At 45.7% G+C, this 17678-nt stretch overlaps 2 protein-coding genes across 5 annotated transcripts in view; both read right to left on the reverse strand.

Annotated features, from left to right (window-relative positions):
* The window catches only part of mtor (mechanistic target of rapamycin kinase), a 123389-nt gene extending 107781 nt beyond the window's left edge, over nucleotides 1–15608 (reverse strand). The window contains exons 1-20 of one of the 4 annotated variants that reach the window (XM_021615845.3): nucleotides 15348–15608; nucleotides 14576–14717; nucleotides 14270–14378; nucleotides 13865–14097; nucleotides 13318–13518; nucleotides 13009–13143; nucleotides 12437–12712; nucleotides 11867–11975; nucleotides 11288–11471; nucleotides 10941–11069; nucleotides 10476–10720; nucleotides 9708–9923; nucleotides 9295–9500; nucleotides 8473–8595; nucleotides 8084–8167; nucleotides 5892–5984; nucleotides 5496–5630; nucleotides 5094–5223; nucleotides 712–962; nucleotides 188–274 (exon numbers count right to left, since the gene is read on the reverse strand). In XM_021615845.3, coding sequence (XP_021471520.1) covers nucleotides 188–274; nucleotides 712–962; nucleotides 5094–5223; nucleotides 5496–5630; nucleotides 5892–5984; nucleotides 8084–8167; nucleotides 8473–8595; nucleotides 9295–9500; nucleotides 9708–9923; nucleotides 10476–10720; nucleotides 10941–11069; nucleotides 11288–11471; nucleotides 11867–11975; nucleotides 12437–12712; nucleotides 13009–13143; nucleotides 13318–13518; nucleotides 13865–14097; nucleotides 14270–14378; nucleotides 14576–14704 — 3075 coding nt within the window. In that variant the 5' untranslated portion in view covers nucleotides 14705–14717; nucleotides 15348–15608. Of the gene's footprint in view, nucleotides 1–187; nucleotides 275–711; nucleotides 963–5093; nucleotides 5224–5495; nucleotides 5631–5891; nucleotides 5985–8083; nucleotides 8168–8472; nucleotides 8596–9294; nucleotides 9501–9707; nucleotides 9924–10475; nucleotides 10721–10940; nucleotides 11070–11287; nucleotides 11493–11866; nucleotides 11976–12436; nucleotides 12713–13008; nucleotides 13144–13317; nucleotides 13519–13864; nucleotides 14098–14269; nucleotides 14379–14575; nucleotides 14718–15290 lie in introns of all 4 variants that reach the window. The other 3 variants (XM_021615843.3, XM_090185741.1, XM_090185742.1) reach the window with 3 other exon arrangements.
* Nucleotides 1425–4707, reverse strand: LOC110532177 (intelectin). Its single transcript, XM_090185743.1, has one exon. It carries the CDS (start codon nucleotides 2577–2579, stop codon nucleotides 1602–1604), a length of 978 nt encoding a protein of 325 aa, XP_090041869.1. The 5' UTR covers nucleotides 2580–4707; the 3' UTR covers nucleotides 1425–1601.
* Nucleotides 15609–17678: the final 2070 nt, after the last annotated feature.

Raw genomic sequence — 17678 nt, forward strand, 5'->3', positions numbered from 1 at the left:
TCTGGATGGACAAACAGGCTTCGCGCCACCAAGAGAGTCACGCTCAAGTCACATTTCCCCTTGCGCATTAGAGCCAAAGAGGAAAGTCGAGAGAGAAATGTACACAATTAAGAGTTTGCAGCTGTTTTCTGAGCGAGTGGAAAAAGAGAGAATGAAAGGGGGCCTTGTTTTTGAAGAGGAAACTCACTCTGATGAGTGTGAAGATGTCATCCATGTAGGGGCGGATGTGGATTTTTACAAAGCACACGACCATCCCCATCTGCTGGAAGAGAAACTGAAAGAGAGGGAGAGAAAATAGCAGGTGTAAGCAAAACACATTGATTGCTCACCAGTCAGGCTTAGCTTGGGAAACTATCTGATTGTGGGTCAATCCTTTAGCTACGTGCATCTCGACTCCCGATTTCAAACCCCCATTTATGGAGCGGAAAGCGTACGGTTGTAATACAAATGGGTTGGCGCAAAACAACTTCGTAAAAAAGCAGGTAAAAACACTGAAGTGGAAAGGTTCTACCTTCACTTAACTTTACAGCTACCCTGACTTTTACCCAGCTACCTCTAAAAATCCATTATTTCACAAAACGACTAGCGGTAGTACTTCATTTCAGTTAAAACAAAGAAATACACAACAATTAAACAGCCACAAGTTCCAATCAACAAGGAGAAATCATGAAACACGACATAGTTCCCAGCTAGCAGTAGCTAGCAAGTTACCTCTCGAATGCTAGCGTCGCACACGCGGATGACGTTGAGGAAGGTGGGCATGACCTGCGGCAGGAACTGGACACACTTCAGGCCCAGGGACTTGAAGATGAAGGTGACCGCCTGCACCACCATGGTGTGGTGGTTAGAGAGGGAGGGGTCACGCAGGATGCGCATCAGCGTCACGATGGCCACCGCCGGGTAGAACTCGTCCAGGGGGAGGTTGCCCATGTTCACCAGCATCTCACTGGTACTGTAGTCGGCTGAGAGGGATAGAGAGAAAAAAAATTCTAGCACACATGCCTATTTTTTTACTTTTGAATTATTTTCAGGCCACTGAGAGAAACAAACCATCCTTTTGTGAAGGTACAGTGCCTGTATTTGTTTGTAGCCACTTAAATAAAAAATGCATTAGAAAAATACAGGCCACCTTTTCTTGTTTTTTTGTTTCTTGACATGTTATGTTTATATTGATGTTACACAGGGAAGTGTTGTGATTGGACAATGTACTGCAGTTCACTGAACAATGCACAGTAAATGTAACAAACTCAAAACGGTGGCATGTCTTTCATGCCTATAAGACAAAGCATATTGAAACATAACGAAAGACCAACTGCGGTCAATTTCTCCTTTAGAGTAGTCTTCATTTCAGTCATTCATATTCACAGTGATAATACTCATCGCTCCTTCTACTTCTACAAGGAAACTATGATACAAGTATTCCATTTTACTGCAGGGAGAAGGCATTTATAGATTAAACAAATGAAAATCCTAGTTCTGTTATGTACATTATATACAAACAGTATAAACAAAATGAATCTTTACATACATTTGATAACAATGGATACATTTGTTTAAAACATTGCGGTACTATTACGCAATGATAATCAACAGGAAGAATTTTAACGGTAGAAGAGTAACACAGCTGCTTCAGTTAACTGCTTTGATGCACTCCATTCTGTGTTGGTCCCATAGCCATTCCAGTCAAAGGCTGGGAAGTCGCCACACTGACGAGGGGCTCCCTCAGGGAAATGTCCACCACCACCAATACAGTAATGTTCAGTGTCGCCGCCAGTTGTTGGTTTGACCCCAGAGCAGATAGCCATGGCCGCCAGTTCATTATTTATTGGCCTGAAAGTGATGAAGCCAGGTTCAAACTGGTTTCTTGTGTTGGGTCCGTAAAGTTTTCTTGTGGTTTCTTTGTCCCCAAAGTCGTACACAATTGGAATGACAGGTCCTGTGTTCCCACTTGCCTCAGCATTATATCTCACTGGGTAGAGCTTAAAGAGTTGATGCAGATTTCCCCCTTGAATGGAGAGAAAGCTTCTCTCTGTGTGGTAACGGAGGATGGCGCCTAGGTTCCAGTGTTCCATCGGGGAGTTGTTGGGAACGTGCCACACCGAAATGTCTTCTGCCACAATGTCATAATACCCAGGATTCTTGAAGTCGTCTGAGGTGGCACCCTCTGCGGTTCCAAAAGTGGCCCTGTTGGCCCAGTTCCCATCTCCGTCTGGCCAGTTGGGGTTGCTGCCTTGCTGGCTGGACCAACGGTCACCCATTGTGCACTTCCCATACACGTTGTTCTCGTGCACGCTCGCCACAAGTGTCCAGCCGCCGCCAGCGGTGGTCATGTCGCAGAAGGTCTGGTAGACTGTCCCGCTGGCTGTGGACAGGTAGTACAGCCCATCTTCATGTTGATTATATCGGTCCCTTATTTCCTTACAGCTTCTGCCAATGTAACTAGACCTGATCCTCAGTCTTAAATCGGTTGCGGCAACAACTGGAGCTGCTGCATACACGTTTCCTTGTAGTGCTTCTGGAAATTGAGGCAGTTCCACCAACAGTAGATGGATCATTATCAGGAGAACACAATACTTCATGTCTTCTGTGGTGAGTTCTCAGTGAAGTATCTATTCAGTCTGTGTCCAAGACAAGGTATGTTGTCAACCCATGGCAATGCTTATATTTATACCCTTAGGGCCCATGTCTCTTTTGTCAACTGTTACCCACTCAACATCCAAATAAAGTTAATATTTTATTAAGTTGTCAATAGGGTTGCTAAACTCCGGAAACTTTCCCAAAATCTGCAGGTTTAAAAGAAAACCCGATTGGAAGTTCCCGAAATGTTGCAACCCCAGTTAACAACAAACATGACGTGGCGATAAGCACGCAATAATGGACAGTCACTACCATCATGGGGCTCTAATTATAATTGCTGTATTCTGTGTTGTTGGACAATTGAATGTTCTCAATATTTTGCGATGAAATTTAAATGAAAAAAGTTCTAAAATCATTTCAAGGTCCTATTTCATAATGCATTTAATGTTAAAGGAATACTTTGGGATTCTGGCAATGAACCCTTTATCTACTTCCCCAGAGTCCGATGAACTCATTTTTTTGTCTCTATAATCCAGTATAAAAAGGAAGTTAGAGGTAGTTTTGCAAGCCAATGCCAACTAGCGTTAGGCAATGGCTGGAAGTCTACGGTATCTACTACCATGCTAGCAGTTACCATAGACTTCCAGGCATTGCGCTAACACTAGTTAGCAACTTCCTTCAAACTGCACGAAGAGACATTGAAAACAGTATCCACGAGTTCTTCTGACTCCAGGGAAGTAGATAACAGGTTCATTGCCAAAATACTGAAGTATCCTCCCCAGCCAAGGATTCTTGCATCACAGTCTCAAGACTCTAGGTGACCAAGGCCAACCCTGTCTGCTGCCGTGAGCAGGGTTTGGTTTTATGGTCGAGTCAGGGAGACCGATATATCTGATATTCAACGTTTCATTGGCCTAGCATAGGAGTCGAGTTTCAGCCCTTAATGCAAGTACCACACTTCTTAATACCTTCTCCCTCCCTTTACACTCTAGTCTAGAGCAAGACACAATAGGTGAGCACCTGGGCAGAACGCCTGTGTTCCTTTGGACAGGCTAGCTTCTCTATTGCCTCACGCGCAGTACATCGGGCCTTTACTAGGCCTAAGATAACATGAAGAGAACAATGGAGACTTGGTGCCAATTACATCAGCAACTTTCCCCCCCAAACAAAACAGATCTAGGTTTGTTACAGTGCGTCAGAGGGTACAGAGTAATGTCGGGACAGGAGCATTGTATCGGATCTCACCCTGAGCATGCTACTACATTATACCTTTATCATTCTTGAGCCCCCGGTGTCCAACTCCCTTAGCTGACTTGTATTCATTGGGTTGTGGTTGTGCTCAAGAGAGGTCTGGAGCACCTAGCCAACCACTGGAGCCACAAAGGGACAGCTAAGGTGCCACATGCGGCTCCGGAACCACAAGTTACAGACCCCTGACATAGCCCATTACTTTCCAGCACTTAAGCAGGAAATACAGGACCCCCAGTACACAGCAGCAGCAAGCTGCCAAAGACTATAGCCGCATGCCAGAACTTAGAAGTTGCTGATGCTTGACAGATCTTACAACGCCTGGATAGGTATTTTAAGGATCAGCTAACCACATCAAATGTTACAGCAATTTGTCAGCCGATGGCGTGGCACGCAACCGTTGGTTATTGCGTTGCCTCGCCTTAGCTGTGGAACACGCCCTATAGCTGCTCCAGACACTGACCTTGGCTTTAACCATATCCTACATTGGAGAGAGATAACTTCAATTCCAGACTGAGCCCCTTAAGCAGGCCAAACTGCTAAATCTACCACCTTCCACAGAGCACAGTCACAGCGCATCTGTGTGTTAGTGACAAATAGCTCCTTATTGACATTATTTTTTATCTTCTTACAATGCTTCTGGTAAATTCATTCACATATGACAAAGTTGTTTAAAAGTTGCTGAATGTTGGATTGGAATGTGATTACTTCTGTCATTTTTGCAAGCTGTTTTTCTCTGAACTGACTAAAAAGATTGCGCCACAGGAGACTGCACATTGTATTATCAGATGTGGAGCCTTGTGTGAGCTCAATGACGTAATGTGACATTGACATGGAACTATCTTCGGGGACTCTGTCAAAGCATGAATATGCCTCGGGGGCCCAGTCTAAAACACGGAATCGAATCCCTACCTGCATTCATGCGAAATATTTGTGATTTATGGCATGGATATAACGTAGAAACGTACAGAAGTTCACTCGTAATCTCCAGTGGACAGTGTAGCCTACTCCTGTGATCCAAATTACATCAAGGCGTTGGTCTCGCCAGTGCGTGGACCATTAGGTCATATAAAAATCTGCCAAATTCCTCTAAAATCATTACAAAATCGTATACATCAGGATTTATGGTAAAGTCTGTTGTTGTAGGCTGACGCCTGGTGAACTCCAAGCCTTAGGGCCTAATATGTGGGTCAATGTTGATGAGCAAGGCTCCAGACTGTGTGTGTGTGTGTGTGTGTGAGATGTTGAAGATGGCAGTAGGTGCTCACCAGAGTCCTGGCTGGACTTGGACTCGGAGAGGCTGACGGCGGAAGCGTCTCGTGACTGGTCGATCATGCCAATGTTCACCTTGTGCTTGTAGGGGTCCAGGGCTCCCAGCAAGCCCAGCACACGGATAGCCTGGCAGACAAAGCAACAGAATTAAATGGAACATATCGTGGATGTCAATAGACAGAACATGCGACAAGAACAGTGAAACGTGAGGTGGGGGAGAAAAGTTGACACAGCACTTACAACAGGGCTTGAGGTTTTGGAAAAGCCAACCTCAAAGCATAAGTCCATATAATTCTTAACAAGAAATGCAATTCTGAGTTGTGATTCGAGGTGTCACCAGTTTAATCATTGCAACGATAAAACTGAGGGGAAAAGCCCAAATGGATAATGAATGGTACCTCTCTTCTGATCCCCTGGTTCTGCTCTGTCTTGAGAAAGTTGAGCAGCACCTCCAGAAGAGAGGGGTACTTGCGGTAGGGCTCCACCACGTATCCAGTGCTAGCAACTTGCTGGCCCAAAGTCCACAGCGCCACCTGGTGGAAAATAAGGTGTTACTACAACAACGTCATCAAATCACAAAAAAATCAGATCCCAAATAGTCCCGTAACATGTATAAAAACATGGATCGTATGGAAAATAGAAAAATGTCCTTTTTTATTAACATGACCAGATATGCTTGGGGGAAAGGCTTGCAATTGAAGATATCGTGAGAATAAAAAAGAAACTATGTGTCACAATTGTTGAACAAGCCTGTCACCTCCCAAAGTTGTACATATGCACGATTTTCTAGGTACCTGTCTCTTGGCCAATGAGGAGGAGTCCTGGAGCATGTCCATGATGATGGGGAAGAGCTCGTCCATCCACTTCCTCATCTCCAGCCCGCTCACCTAGAGGGCCGTGTGACAACAACCAATTAGAACTCGCCTCTCTGGTGCAAAGAGGCCTACTGTTAGATCTCCTAGCCATCCTTGTACATCTAATCTTTAGTAACCCTGCATTTCACTTCACCTAACAGATTCACAAATTACTGTATTCAGTCTCGTATTTCAGTTTTGATCCACTCAGCCTGTAATATTCAAAATTCACAAAACCCTTGCATATTCCGTACGTAATACATTTTATACACAGTACTCTTGGATGTTTACAACTGTTGTAGCCTGGTCATGGGTTGTGTTCAGTAGGGAGAAAACATTTTGAAACGGGAAGCACCGTCTGAACCAATGATGTATATAAACCCTGGATTGCTGTCGCTATGTATTGGCCATTGAGAGGCTTTGAAGTTACCGGTCAGCCATATTGGTACTCCCCAGTAGGAGCAGTCCTCCATAGGAATGAATAGAACTCTACAGTATTTCAATTAAATGTTTCAAGGACAAAATGACATGTATTTAATATTTTTGTTGTTGTAGTGAGAACAGTAAGATTAGTATGTACTCTCTAAAGAAAATATGTGTATGTTTAGCTCACATAATATACACCTAACAAAAATATAAACGCAACATGAAAAGTTTTGGTCCCATGTTTCATCAGCCGGAATAAAAGATCCCAGAACCTTATTTCGCTCATATTTTGAGTACAAATGTGTTTACATCCCTGTGAGCATTTCTCCTTTGCCAAGATCATCCATCCACCTGACAGGTGTGACATATCAAGAAGCTGACTAAACAGCACGCTCATAACATAGGTGCACCTTGTGCTGGGGGACAATAAAAGGCCAATTCTAAAAAGGTGCAGTTTTGTCACACAACACAATGCCACAGATGTCTCAAGTTGAGGGAGCGTGTAATTGGCATGTTGACTGTAGGAATGTCCACCAGAGATGTTGCCAGAGAATGTAATGTTAATTTCTCTACCATAAGCCGGTGCCATTATCATTTTGGAGAATTTGGCAGTACGTTAAACTGGCCTTACAGCCGCAGACCACGGCTGTGTGTGGGTGAGTGGTTTGCTGATGTAACGTTGTGAACAGAGTGCCCCATGATGGTGGGGGGGTTGTTATGGGCAGGTATAAGCTATGGACAATGAACACAATTGCATTTTATCATCAATGGCAATTTGAATGCACAAAAATACCGTGATGAGATGTTGAGGCCCATTTTCTTTAAGGTATCTGTGACCAACAGATGCATATCTGTATTCCCAGTCATGTGAAATCCATAGAGTATAGCCTAATTAATTTATTTTAATTGAATCATTTCCTTATATGAACTGTAACTCAATAAAATCAATGCAATTGTTGCATGTTGCATTTATATTTTTGTTCAGTATAATTTAAAAGCATGCATTAAGGTGACTGTAATATAATAAACATGTGAAAAAACAATGTAGACATTAATAAACATATTTATATAGCTTCCAAAATATTGTTTTACAATGGAGGAGTACCAAGATGGCTGCACAGTGGCTTCAATACAGTGCCCCCTTGTCAGTAACCAAGGGTTTACATACATAATTGATCTGAATTTGTCCAATAAGAGACACTTTCTTTTCTGTTTCAATACATTTTGCAATGGTGTGACCCTACTAAACACGACCCTGACATATTGAGAATTTACACAATCATGTTCAGTCTTTTTCCTCAGACTGTCTCTTTGGGGGAACCTGATGGACTCTACCTGTCCTGGCACTGCCTCAGCACAAACTGTCATCAACCCTACTCTGGCATCTCCTGCACTCCCTCTGCGCTGCAGGGCCAGCCTGCCCCTAACAACTCTCACTTCCTCAACCTTCTGGGGAGTCCAGCAGTTCACCTGAGCAGAGAGAGTGAGCAGGCACAGTGAACACTACTGAAATGAATGGGAAATACATGGTTGATTCCCACGGGAGAAAGTTAAGTTGGCCACCATCGGCAGACACAGGTACATTGTGTCTGCACTAAGGCATACAGGGCACATAGAATAGAACAGAGTAGAATACACTAAATATTGAAAATCTATACACTGAACGTCACAAGCATTCACTGTCAGGGTTAAAAAGGACTCCTTACCTGAGCCAACTCTCCAATAGTGGCCAGGACACTGATGACCACTCCAGGGTTGGGGTCTGGGTCTTTAAGCTTCAGGATCAGGGCCTGAAACAGAGTAAATGAGCTTAGAGCCAACAGTCAATTGAATCATTTGAATTATTTCAACATTTCTAATACTAATAAATGGTTCATTTAAAAGTATGTTCATTTGAATGAGGAAAACGTTCTTTAGATGTTACAGGGTGGCTAACGGTAGTACCTGCTGGATGGAATCTATACATACTGCATCTTACTTTCAGTGAGCAAAACACTCAAAATATGTTACAAAGTTGTCACAAATATGTTGTAACATGTTACAAAGATGTTACTGGGTAGTTAACATATGGGGCAGCACCAATGATGGTAGGTACCTTTAGGATGGGCTCCATGTATGGGCGTATGAGGCGGGGGGCGTTGGAAACCAGGTGACCCAGCATGCGGGCACTCTGCTCCTTGTTCCTGCCCACGCCACTGTGCTCCAGCTCAGTCAGAATCTGGAACCAGCAGAAACACACACCATAGTTTAGCAGAAATTCTGATGAAAGCGATAGATGGGTTTAACTTGAATTGATAAAACATCCCATTTAAAAACAAAAAGTCATTTAAAAAAGGTAGAAAAAACCCCCACCATAGTTCAGCATACCTCAACATAGTCTGACATTTGTAATTCAAGCTACATCGTGAAACATTAACTTGGCTACCATTTGTTGCTGTGTTATAAAAAGGGAAGGTCCACCACTTACACTAACTCAGGAATCATTAGCATCTTGGTTAAAATTTGAAGGGATAGTTCAGTATTTTGGCAATGTGTCCCTTTTCTACTTCCCCAGAGTCAGGTGAACTTGTGGATGCCATGTTTATGTCTCTGTGTCCAGTATGAAGGAAGTTAGAGGTAGTTTCATGAGTCAATCCTAACTAGCATTAGCACAATGACTGGAAGTCCATGGGTATCTGCTAACATTGTAGCAGATACCCATAGACTTCCAGTCATTTCCAAGTATCCCCCTTCAATAACAACCTAAGTGCCTTTTGTTGTCTTTCAATACATCTGGCACAGAAATACAAAAAATAACCTACAGGTAAAATAAGTCATTTCTGTTTACCGTTTCTGTAAATTACATTCTGTTCTCATTCAACTTATCTGGTAAATGGGTAAAATTACTCAAATAAGACAAGTCTACTGCTCGTGTTACCTGGATGAGCATCTTGCGCAGGAAGGGCATGACGAAGGCGGGGTTCATGCTGCTGAGGCGTCCGATGGTGCAGATGGCCAGTTCCCTGATCTCAAACACCTCGTCGTTCAGCGCCACGAACAGAGCTTGCAGGTTCTCCGCCTGCGCCAGGTGGGCGTCGAAGCGCTCGTCCAGAGAGGCCAGCACACAGTAGCGGATATCTGGGTCTGAGACGGGGGAGGTTGGTAGGTAGGGAGCGAGAGAGAGGGTGAGACTCATGCTGTTTTCCTTTCTCTGTATCATATCTCCTTTCAAGCTGTCTAAATAAAGTGACAAAATACTAAACGGGAGGGGGAAAAAATAGAGAACCCAGGAGTGCCTAGGCATTCTGGCTATTTGACCTTATCATCATCACCATGGCTCTTACAACCAACCTGGATCTGTGATGCCAACTACCAGCAGTTTGCTGAGCACGTCGGCCACCACCTGCACGGCCGTCTGGCTGACCACATGGCCATGGCCGCTGATCAGGTGGATGGAGGGCGTCAGCAGGCGGGAGCAGGTGCGCGCCGCCTCCATGCGGATCTCCTTGTGCTCGCTGTTGAGGAAATGGTCGGCGCAGTGGCGCACAAACTGGGTCAGCGAGTGGCCTGTGGACAGCAAGGAGAGGTGAGAAAGTCAGGGTCTAATTCATGAGGCACCAAATGGAAGAAAGCAGATTGGGAAACGGAGGGAGGTCACTAATGCACAGCAGCTGTCACTGATGACGTTGTTTGCGAACGTGGCATTGTAGCTAGTTGCAGCCTCCTCACCTACACATTTTAATTGCAGAAGGGGAAACGATGGCTTGATAGCTAATTCAGCTGCATATGCTGTGCCAACTAGCCATGTAAGCTAACTTTGCTAGCTAGCCTAGCGAGCTAACTTACAGCGACAAGTTGACCACAGGCAGTACTTGTACTCAGGAGGGAGACGTTCAGTGTCGCTGCTCACTTGGCCCAATGACATCAAAAGGGAAAATGTTATGTTTAAAACCTCCGGTTAAACTCACTGATTATTGGACAATTCGATCCTGAACATACGTTCCCTTGTGGAGCCACTTCAAGCCAGTACTAGATTAACATTGAGAGAGAATAGCTTCAATCCAATCATTTTAACATTCAACATGCATTTTTCTCAGTAGTGGCCGTAAAGCGTCTCACCTTCAAACTCAAAGCTGCCCAGTGTCCTGAGTGCCAGGGTGATGCTGCCCACGTCGCTGGCCTCGGGGATGTTGGTGAGGCTGGGCGATGCCAGCTGTTGCGCTAGGCCCTTGGGCATGCCCGGGTGGCGTAAGGGCTTGTGCATGAGCACCAGGGAGAGCATCTTCAGAAGGCCGTCCTGGATGTCTTTCTTTAGCTGGGGGATCTGCCGACTCAGGTCGTACAGCACCGCCGTCAGGGCCGGGCTACAGGAGAAGACAATGGTGGATTGTTATGGAGTAATTTCGTCAAACCAGGAAGTGCACGCGCATAGGCAAACACAAAAAGGAGCCTCAATACCCAACATCCACATCTGCCTGGCATCTGTCGGGCAGCGACACTTATTTGGGATATGGAGGCCAGTCCTGCCTACACAAAGCATGGGGAACAATGGATAGGAATGAGAGGTGTTGTCATGAACCCTACCTGAGTCCCACGGCCAGCATGGGCTCCAGCAGCTCCTTGATGTCTTGCTGGATGCTAGGGCCCATGGCTCTGGACAACATACTGATACAGGTGAACACTGTGGCATCCACCTGCATGGTCTTCTGTCTCCTACACACACACACACACACACGTTAGAAAAATTAAGTTCAGGACATATAATATATTGATCTGTATTATCTTTACAGGGTGAATTTCAAACTTTAACCCTTTTTAAAAAGTATGAATCAACTAAACTATAACACTGATTTCAGGGGGACATTTCAGCGCTTTGAGTATGAACATCACTTCAGAAACAAAGTCACTTGTATAAAGTAAATGTAATTTACTTGTGAGCGAAGTCCTTGGGGGGCAGCGCAGCCTTGATGATCTCCAGAATCTTGGTGAGGTACGGCTGGATCTCAGCGCGTACCGCCACCACCAGCAGGCCCAGGGCTTGGAAGGCCGCCGTGCGCTCCTTCTCCTTCTTCAGACAGCCAAGCAGGTAGCCCATGGTGTCAGCCAGGTACTGGTCTGGGAGGGGGCAAACTTCAACTGGTCAAAGTCGAGAAAAGTTAGAATCGAGAGAAATTACAGACATCCACACACAGCACTTGAGATCGTCAAAATAATTATCAAATGGTATAAAACCAGTGAATGGTATAATATCTATTTTTTAAAGAACAAACACAACTTTCTTTCAAAGTATTAAAGTCTATTTTTAACTTGAGTGGCCACCTATATGTTTTCTAAATTAGGAAACATGACTTAATAACAGAATTCATCCTTGCAACTCAACATTTTTCATACTGGTAAATTGATTCATTTCAACTTTGTTATCCTGACTAATCTAGCTTGAAAATCAAGTGCTTGAAAAAAGATTGGATCCATATCTAGTAAGGATATTGCATGCGAGACTCCTTTCTGACCTGTAAAAGTGTGTGGCTGGAAAGCGGCGAGGCGCGGCAGAAGGTTGAGAATGGTCATCTGGATCAGAGGGTTCTTACTGGTCCTGTACTTCAGCACCCAGCGGCACACCTGGGGAAGAGACACACACAGCAGCTGTCGTTACATCCGACACAACTCAAACCTTAGGCTGCGGTCACACAGGCAGCCCAATTCTGATTTTTTGCCACTAATTTGACTTTTGACCTATCAGATCAGATCTTTTGCCCATAATTGGGCTTCCTGTGTAAACGCAGCATTGGGCATATGAAAGTACGCGCTACACCAGTGTTTATTTTTTGTATCAACATCTGGCAAGCTATGGTTCTCCACCACTTACAGAAGATTGAAACAAACACTTGAACACTGGCTAAATAAATGTCAGAGTCCGACAACTATCTGAGGGAACAGTCAGCAACATCCAAGCGGCTAGTTCCCCTTCACAGACCTCAGGTTGAGAACCACTATGCTTCACACCTTTATTTCAAGTCAGGACTCAACCCTGAAAGTGGGTTTTCAACCCTCCACTTGCAAGTACAACAAACTAATGGCACCTGGTCAAAGCACTCCTCCATGAGCTCGCGGCAGTAGCGGCTCTCCACCAGGGAGCTCTTGGCGGGCACCGGTGTGGCCCCGAAGCTGAGGAAGCCCTGGGGTGTGCTGTAGCCCAGGAGACCCAGCAGGGCATTGGACTGCTGTGGCTGCACCGACTGAAAGCTGGTGAAGGGGGTGATGTGACGCGGCTTGGTGCCGAAGCCCATCAGCTCCTTGCAGTACTTGTCGTGGACCAGCTGCTGCTGGGTGATCTCCTCCATCTCCTCCCGCATGCGCTGCCAGGGAAGAAGACGTTGAGATTCAGTCTGAAAGCAATACATAGGACCTATGCTTCCCCTAGGTAGTGTTTGCCGATCTGAATAAACTGGATAGGTATTAGCAACATGGCAGAAGCTCTATTGAGCCCGATGGAGTGAAGCCATCACCATATTACTTACACCCATCCACTTCTGTGACCAAAGGGTTAGGGTCTATGAGTTGCACATTCTTTTGGCCATGGGAAGCACTGGACAAAGTTGTGGTCCTCTGTGACCTGTAGTGGTGGTGCTTTATGGTTCAGGGAGGGGCTGACCTCTCCTTCCATGCTGCTGATGCGGACCAGCTCGTTGAGGATGAGGAGGGCGCCATGGACCCTATCGTCACGGTTCATACCCTTCTCTTTGGATAAGGTCTCATCGAAGCCTTTCTCAGCCTCGTCAAAAGTTTGCTGTGGTGAAGGACACACATAAAACAAATAGTGAGTGCTTTCATTGCAACTGGTTGAAATATGTTAAAATGATGGCTCATGATCAATCAAATGTTGATTGTGAGTGACGTACTTTGTACCACCATGGTTTTAGAAAATGCTAAACGAATTAGATATTGATTGTGAGGGACCTACTTTGTACCACTGTGGTTTCTGCATCTCCTTGGTCTCTCGTTGGGTAGTGAGGATGAGGCAGGCCCTGAGAGCGGCCACGGCTCCTTCGCGGATGGCCTGCTTCTGGTCCCACACCGCATAGAAGATGTTGTCGAAAAAGGGCTGGACTTGCTGGAAGAAAAAGGTGGGTGCGCTGACGGCCAACTCCCTTAGGACAAGAACCTGTAAAGTAAGAATATAAAAGAGGACATTTTCAAACTCATAGTCCTCATCTTGTGCTGGTTTACATATGAAATTAAAAGCTTTTTAACCGAAAGGAAAGCAACAACAAAAAACTGTACTAACAGTGTTATTACTACCCCTTTCACCATCATGAATAGTTATTAGGGATGGTGAAAAGTGTAGTTTAGCTAGAAACCACTAAGTCAGCTCCTAAAGCAGAGCAGGGCTGTGGGCTTGTCCCGATAAGTGCTTTAGCCCACATTGGCAGAAAATGCAACCACCTGCAGTTTTATCCTATAGTGGTTGACAAAACAAACAGCAGGCTAGCTGTGTGAGTCACACTAACCGCAGCATGGCGCCTGCCCTCGTTCCTGTCGGCGCCCAGCCACTCCAGTGCCCTCTTCACCTCAAACTCCACATACTCTGCGGTGAAGGTGTCCCCTGCCATGGACAGGTGGCCCATGGCCTTGGAGGCCATCTCCATGACCACCGAGTCACTGGAGGGCAGCAGGTTGCGGAGGTAGTTGGCGAAGCGGCTGATTCGGGTGGCATTGCCTCCTTCTACTCCAATCAGACTCACTGGAGCAAATAAACGAGTCAGTGACATGGATTGTGTCAGCTTCACTTGTGTGTAGACAGGAGTAGTAATGTAAACTCCCAACAAATTGAACAAAACTTTATTGAGTGTCTTAGACCTTGCAATTAATTTGTGACAAGTTGTGTCATCATTGAGGCAAATCATCTGACTTACCTATTGCAAGAATCCCTCCTTTTTTCTCATTCACATCAGAGCTGGAAACCAGCTCAAAAATGTGATGATTCAATTCATCGTAGAAAGTAGTGGCTTCATCTTGGCTCAACTTAGGACAGAATGCAGGTACACATCACAATCAGATTAAACCCCACTGACTGCATGTAACTCATGACAAACATGACAATGTTGTACGAAACATAAAACATTCCAGAGTGTGTAGTTAAATAAGGATAGTTGGTAAAAGTGTTGCATTATAATGCAAGTGTTGCAGCTACAGTACAGACTGGAGCTAGCTAGTCGTACCTCTCTGAGCTCTGTCGTCACATAGTGCTGGAGATCTTTCGCAGATTTTGCTCTTGTGTCTTCATTTCGACTCTTCAGGCCACTGACAAATTGTTGCAGCACCGTGGCTGTGCCAGACATGATAACCATTGGGGAGCCAGACCTGTAGATAGCAGAATAATTTAGCAAGCTAGCTAGCTAGATACACAAACAGATGTCGTCTATATAACCCACCATGCAGCTTGCAATTGTCAGTTTACTGTCTAACTTGCCGATTAAAATCAATTCCACGATGTACAATCGCCGCTCAACCTCATCGTAAATCGCAGAGTTTAGTTTAGTCTAGATAACTAGGCCAGAGCTAGACATCTACCGAGCTAACTAAAGCATGTCAAGTTGGTTCCATTTGCCAGGTTTCATATGGGTAGCTAGCTACACAGCTACTACTAAAGTTAACTAGCTAATGTAACCTACCGTTAGCTCAAAATGCAAACGCTAGCTGCTATTTGGCTAGGTAATTTATTGAAAATATTTGCAACATACCAAACTGCTAAGTATTTGAATTAAATTGACAATGCAATAGCTTTGCAAGCTGGACAAACGTCGTTAGCTAGCAAGTTAGATACTGTACAGTAGCTAGCTAGCTGCTAGAAAAGGCATGCTAAGCTAACGCGCCGGGTTGAAGTGGAAGGACAGCACGAATGAGAGCACAACAAACCTTACACATCTTACTTACGCTTTTATTTTGGTGTTTTAGCTATGTATAGCACAGGCAAAACAAATAATTGCTTACCTAGCTAGCTTGCTGGCTAACTGCTGGCTAGTTTTCCGTCAACAGAGGGTCTGTTTTGGATAGACAAGTGTAGAATTTTTCGCCACCATCAACTTGCGAAGCCTTTGCGCAGAAATGTGTTTGGGTGCGTTCCAGCCCGAGGCAAATCGATTGACTACTGTAAGATAAATTGTAGGTCTACCCACATAAATATACGTATGTATTAGGGCAGAGCCCCACCTGTATTAGGGCAGAGCCCCACCTGTATTAGCAAAAAATAAATATATATATATATATATATGTAGTGTGGCAGACCAGGGGGTTAGACGTTAACACAGATCAGACAAGTGTGATACCTCTGTTTCAAGGGTGTTTATTTAAAACAAAGGAAAAGAAACAGGTTTCCTCCAGGAGACCTCTTCTGGGAATGCTGTCTCCTCTGGGGTGGACCACCGAGCCCTTCAGTTCTAGAAGACCGTGAGGACGTCTATCTGGTAGCAACCTCTCATTATCTCCAACCCTCCCGTGTGCTGCCCTCCTGTCAGCTTTATGGGCCCATACGGCCAGTGAGCAATCAGCCCCTTGATTTACTCACCAGCCAAAATCAGCCCCAATTAGTCATGGCTGGAGGACCCATCGAGACCTGTCACGTCCAGCAGAGGGAGCCACCGCCACGTGATGTAGACTCAATCTGTCACAAGGCCTCGAGGAGTCCCCCCTGGCATTCCCTGTGAACCAGGCTTGCCTGAGCACGTCCAGCACTGCCTGGAGACGCATCAGGTGCTCTTCCCAACCTTGGCTGTGGATGATGATGTCATCCAAATAGACTGCTGCTTACTGTTGGTGGGGTCAGTGGACTCGGTCCATCAGGCGCTGGAACTTGGGCGCGGCTCCACGGAGACCGAACGGGAGGACCCGGTATTGGTATAAACTGTTGAGAATGCCGTCTTCTCCCGAGAGGAGGCTACCAAGGGTACCTGCCAATATCCTTTGGTCAGGTCCAGGGTGCTGATGTACCGGGCCTTTCCCAACCGGTCGATGAGCTCGTCCACCCTCGGCATAGGGTAGGCGTCGAACATACTGATGACGTTCACCCCCCGGAATTATTGCAGAAACGCAGACTACCATCCGGTTTGGGCAACAAACATGATGGGGCTGCACCATGCACTGTGGGACTCCGTCTCCTCGGCTGCCGTCCTCGGTAATTTACAGGTCCCAGCCTCTCTGTCACCTCGTATGGCCCATGCCATGTTGCCAGAAACTTACTTTTTGCGGTTGTAATTAAAACCAGCACCTTGTCACCCACATGGAACTCTCGGTGCTAGGTACCACAATTGTAGACCTTGGCTGGGCCTTCTCCATATGTTCCCTTACCACTGGCCATATGGCTGTCATCCACTTCCTCATCGTCTCTACGTGTTCCACCACGCTGTTGGACTTCCCACACCTCCTTGGCGAGATCCAGTAGGCCGCGTGGTCTCCTCTCGTAGAGGATTTCAAAAGGGGAAAACCCAGTGGAGCCTTGTGGCACTTCTCGGATCGAGAACATTAGGTGGGGCAGTAGCTGGTCCCAGTTCTTCCCATCCCGCTTGATGACCTTCCGCAGAATTTGTTTGAGCGTCTTATTGAACTGTTCGATGAGCCCATCGGTCTGCGGATGAAAGACGGCGGTCCGGATCTGCTTTATCTGTAGGAGAGCACACAAATCTTTCATTAGTCGGAACTTGAACTCGGTACCTTGGTCGGTCAGGATCTCGTTCGGGATGCCCACCCAGCTGAAGAGATGGAACAGCTCCCGGGCTCCCGGGTGGCATAATCTACTATTACCGTGATGTACCTGTGTCCTCTGGCTGTTTTTACCAGGGGGCATGTCATGCCAAATAGTGTCTCCTGGCCAAATTGTGTCAGCCTCTTCATCACAATGGGATTCGATGAGTTCTAGCTTCTGTTGCTCGGGCTGTTGCTAGAACATTCTGACCGGATTTCACAATGAACCAAAGTGTATGTTGCTATGCGGGTTGCTTGGCTCAATTTTACCTTGTAGCGTTCGCGAAAGAAGGAGAATAAAGGCAGTCCTAGTTCTATTTCACCGCATAAATGCTCGATCAGTCCGCACAAAATTACATATTAGTTCACAAACAATGTAAAAAAAAATCTATCATTGAGTTAGTAAAGCCGCATACAAACATGGTCTCTTTTTTGCCTTCTTCAGTAAGGCAGCTCAAAATGCAGGTGGGGCAGCCAGCGGAAAATACGGAGTGTAGAGGTTGGTAATGTTCTCTAGTTGCGCCGTGATTGGCTCAGTGTTCTGTCACTCTTGGGGACGTCACTGCAAAATCTACGGGGAGCGCT

The sequence above is a fragment of the Oncorhynchus mykiss genome, chromosome 9 (assembly GCF_057628025.1).
Source record: "Oncorhynchus mykiss isolate SJ-2025 chromosome 9, ASM5762802v1, whole genome shotgun sequence".
NCBI classification, from domain to species: Eukaryota; Metazoa; Chordata; class Actinopteri; order Salmoniformes; family Salmonidae; genus Oncorhynchus; species Oncorhynchus mykiss.

Coding starts and splice junctions, on each gene's coding strand:
- LOC110532177 (XM_090185743.1), bottom strand. CDS start 2,579: ATGAAGTATTGTGTTCTCCTGATAATGATCCATCTACTGTTGGTGGAA.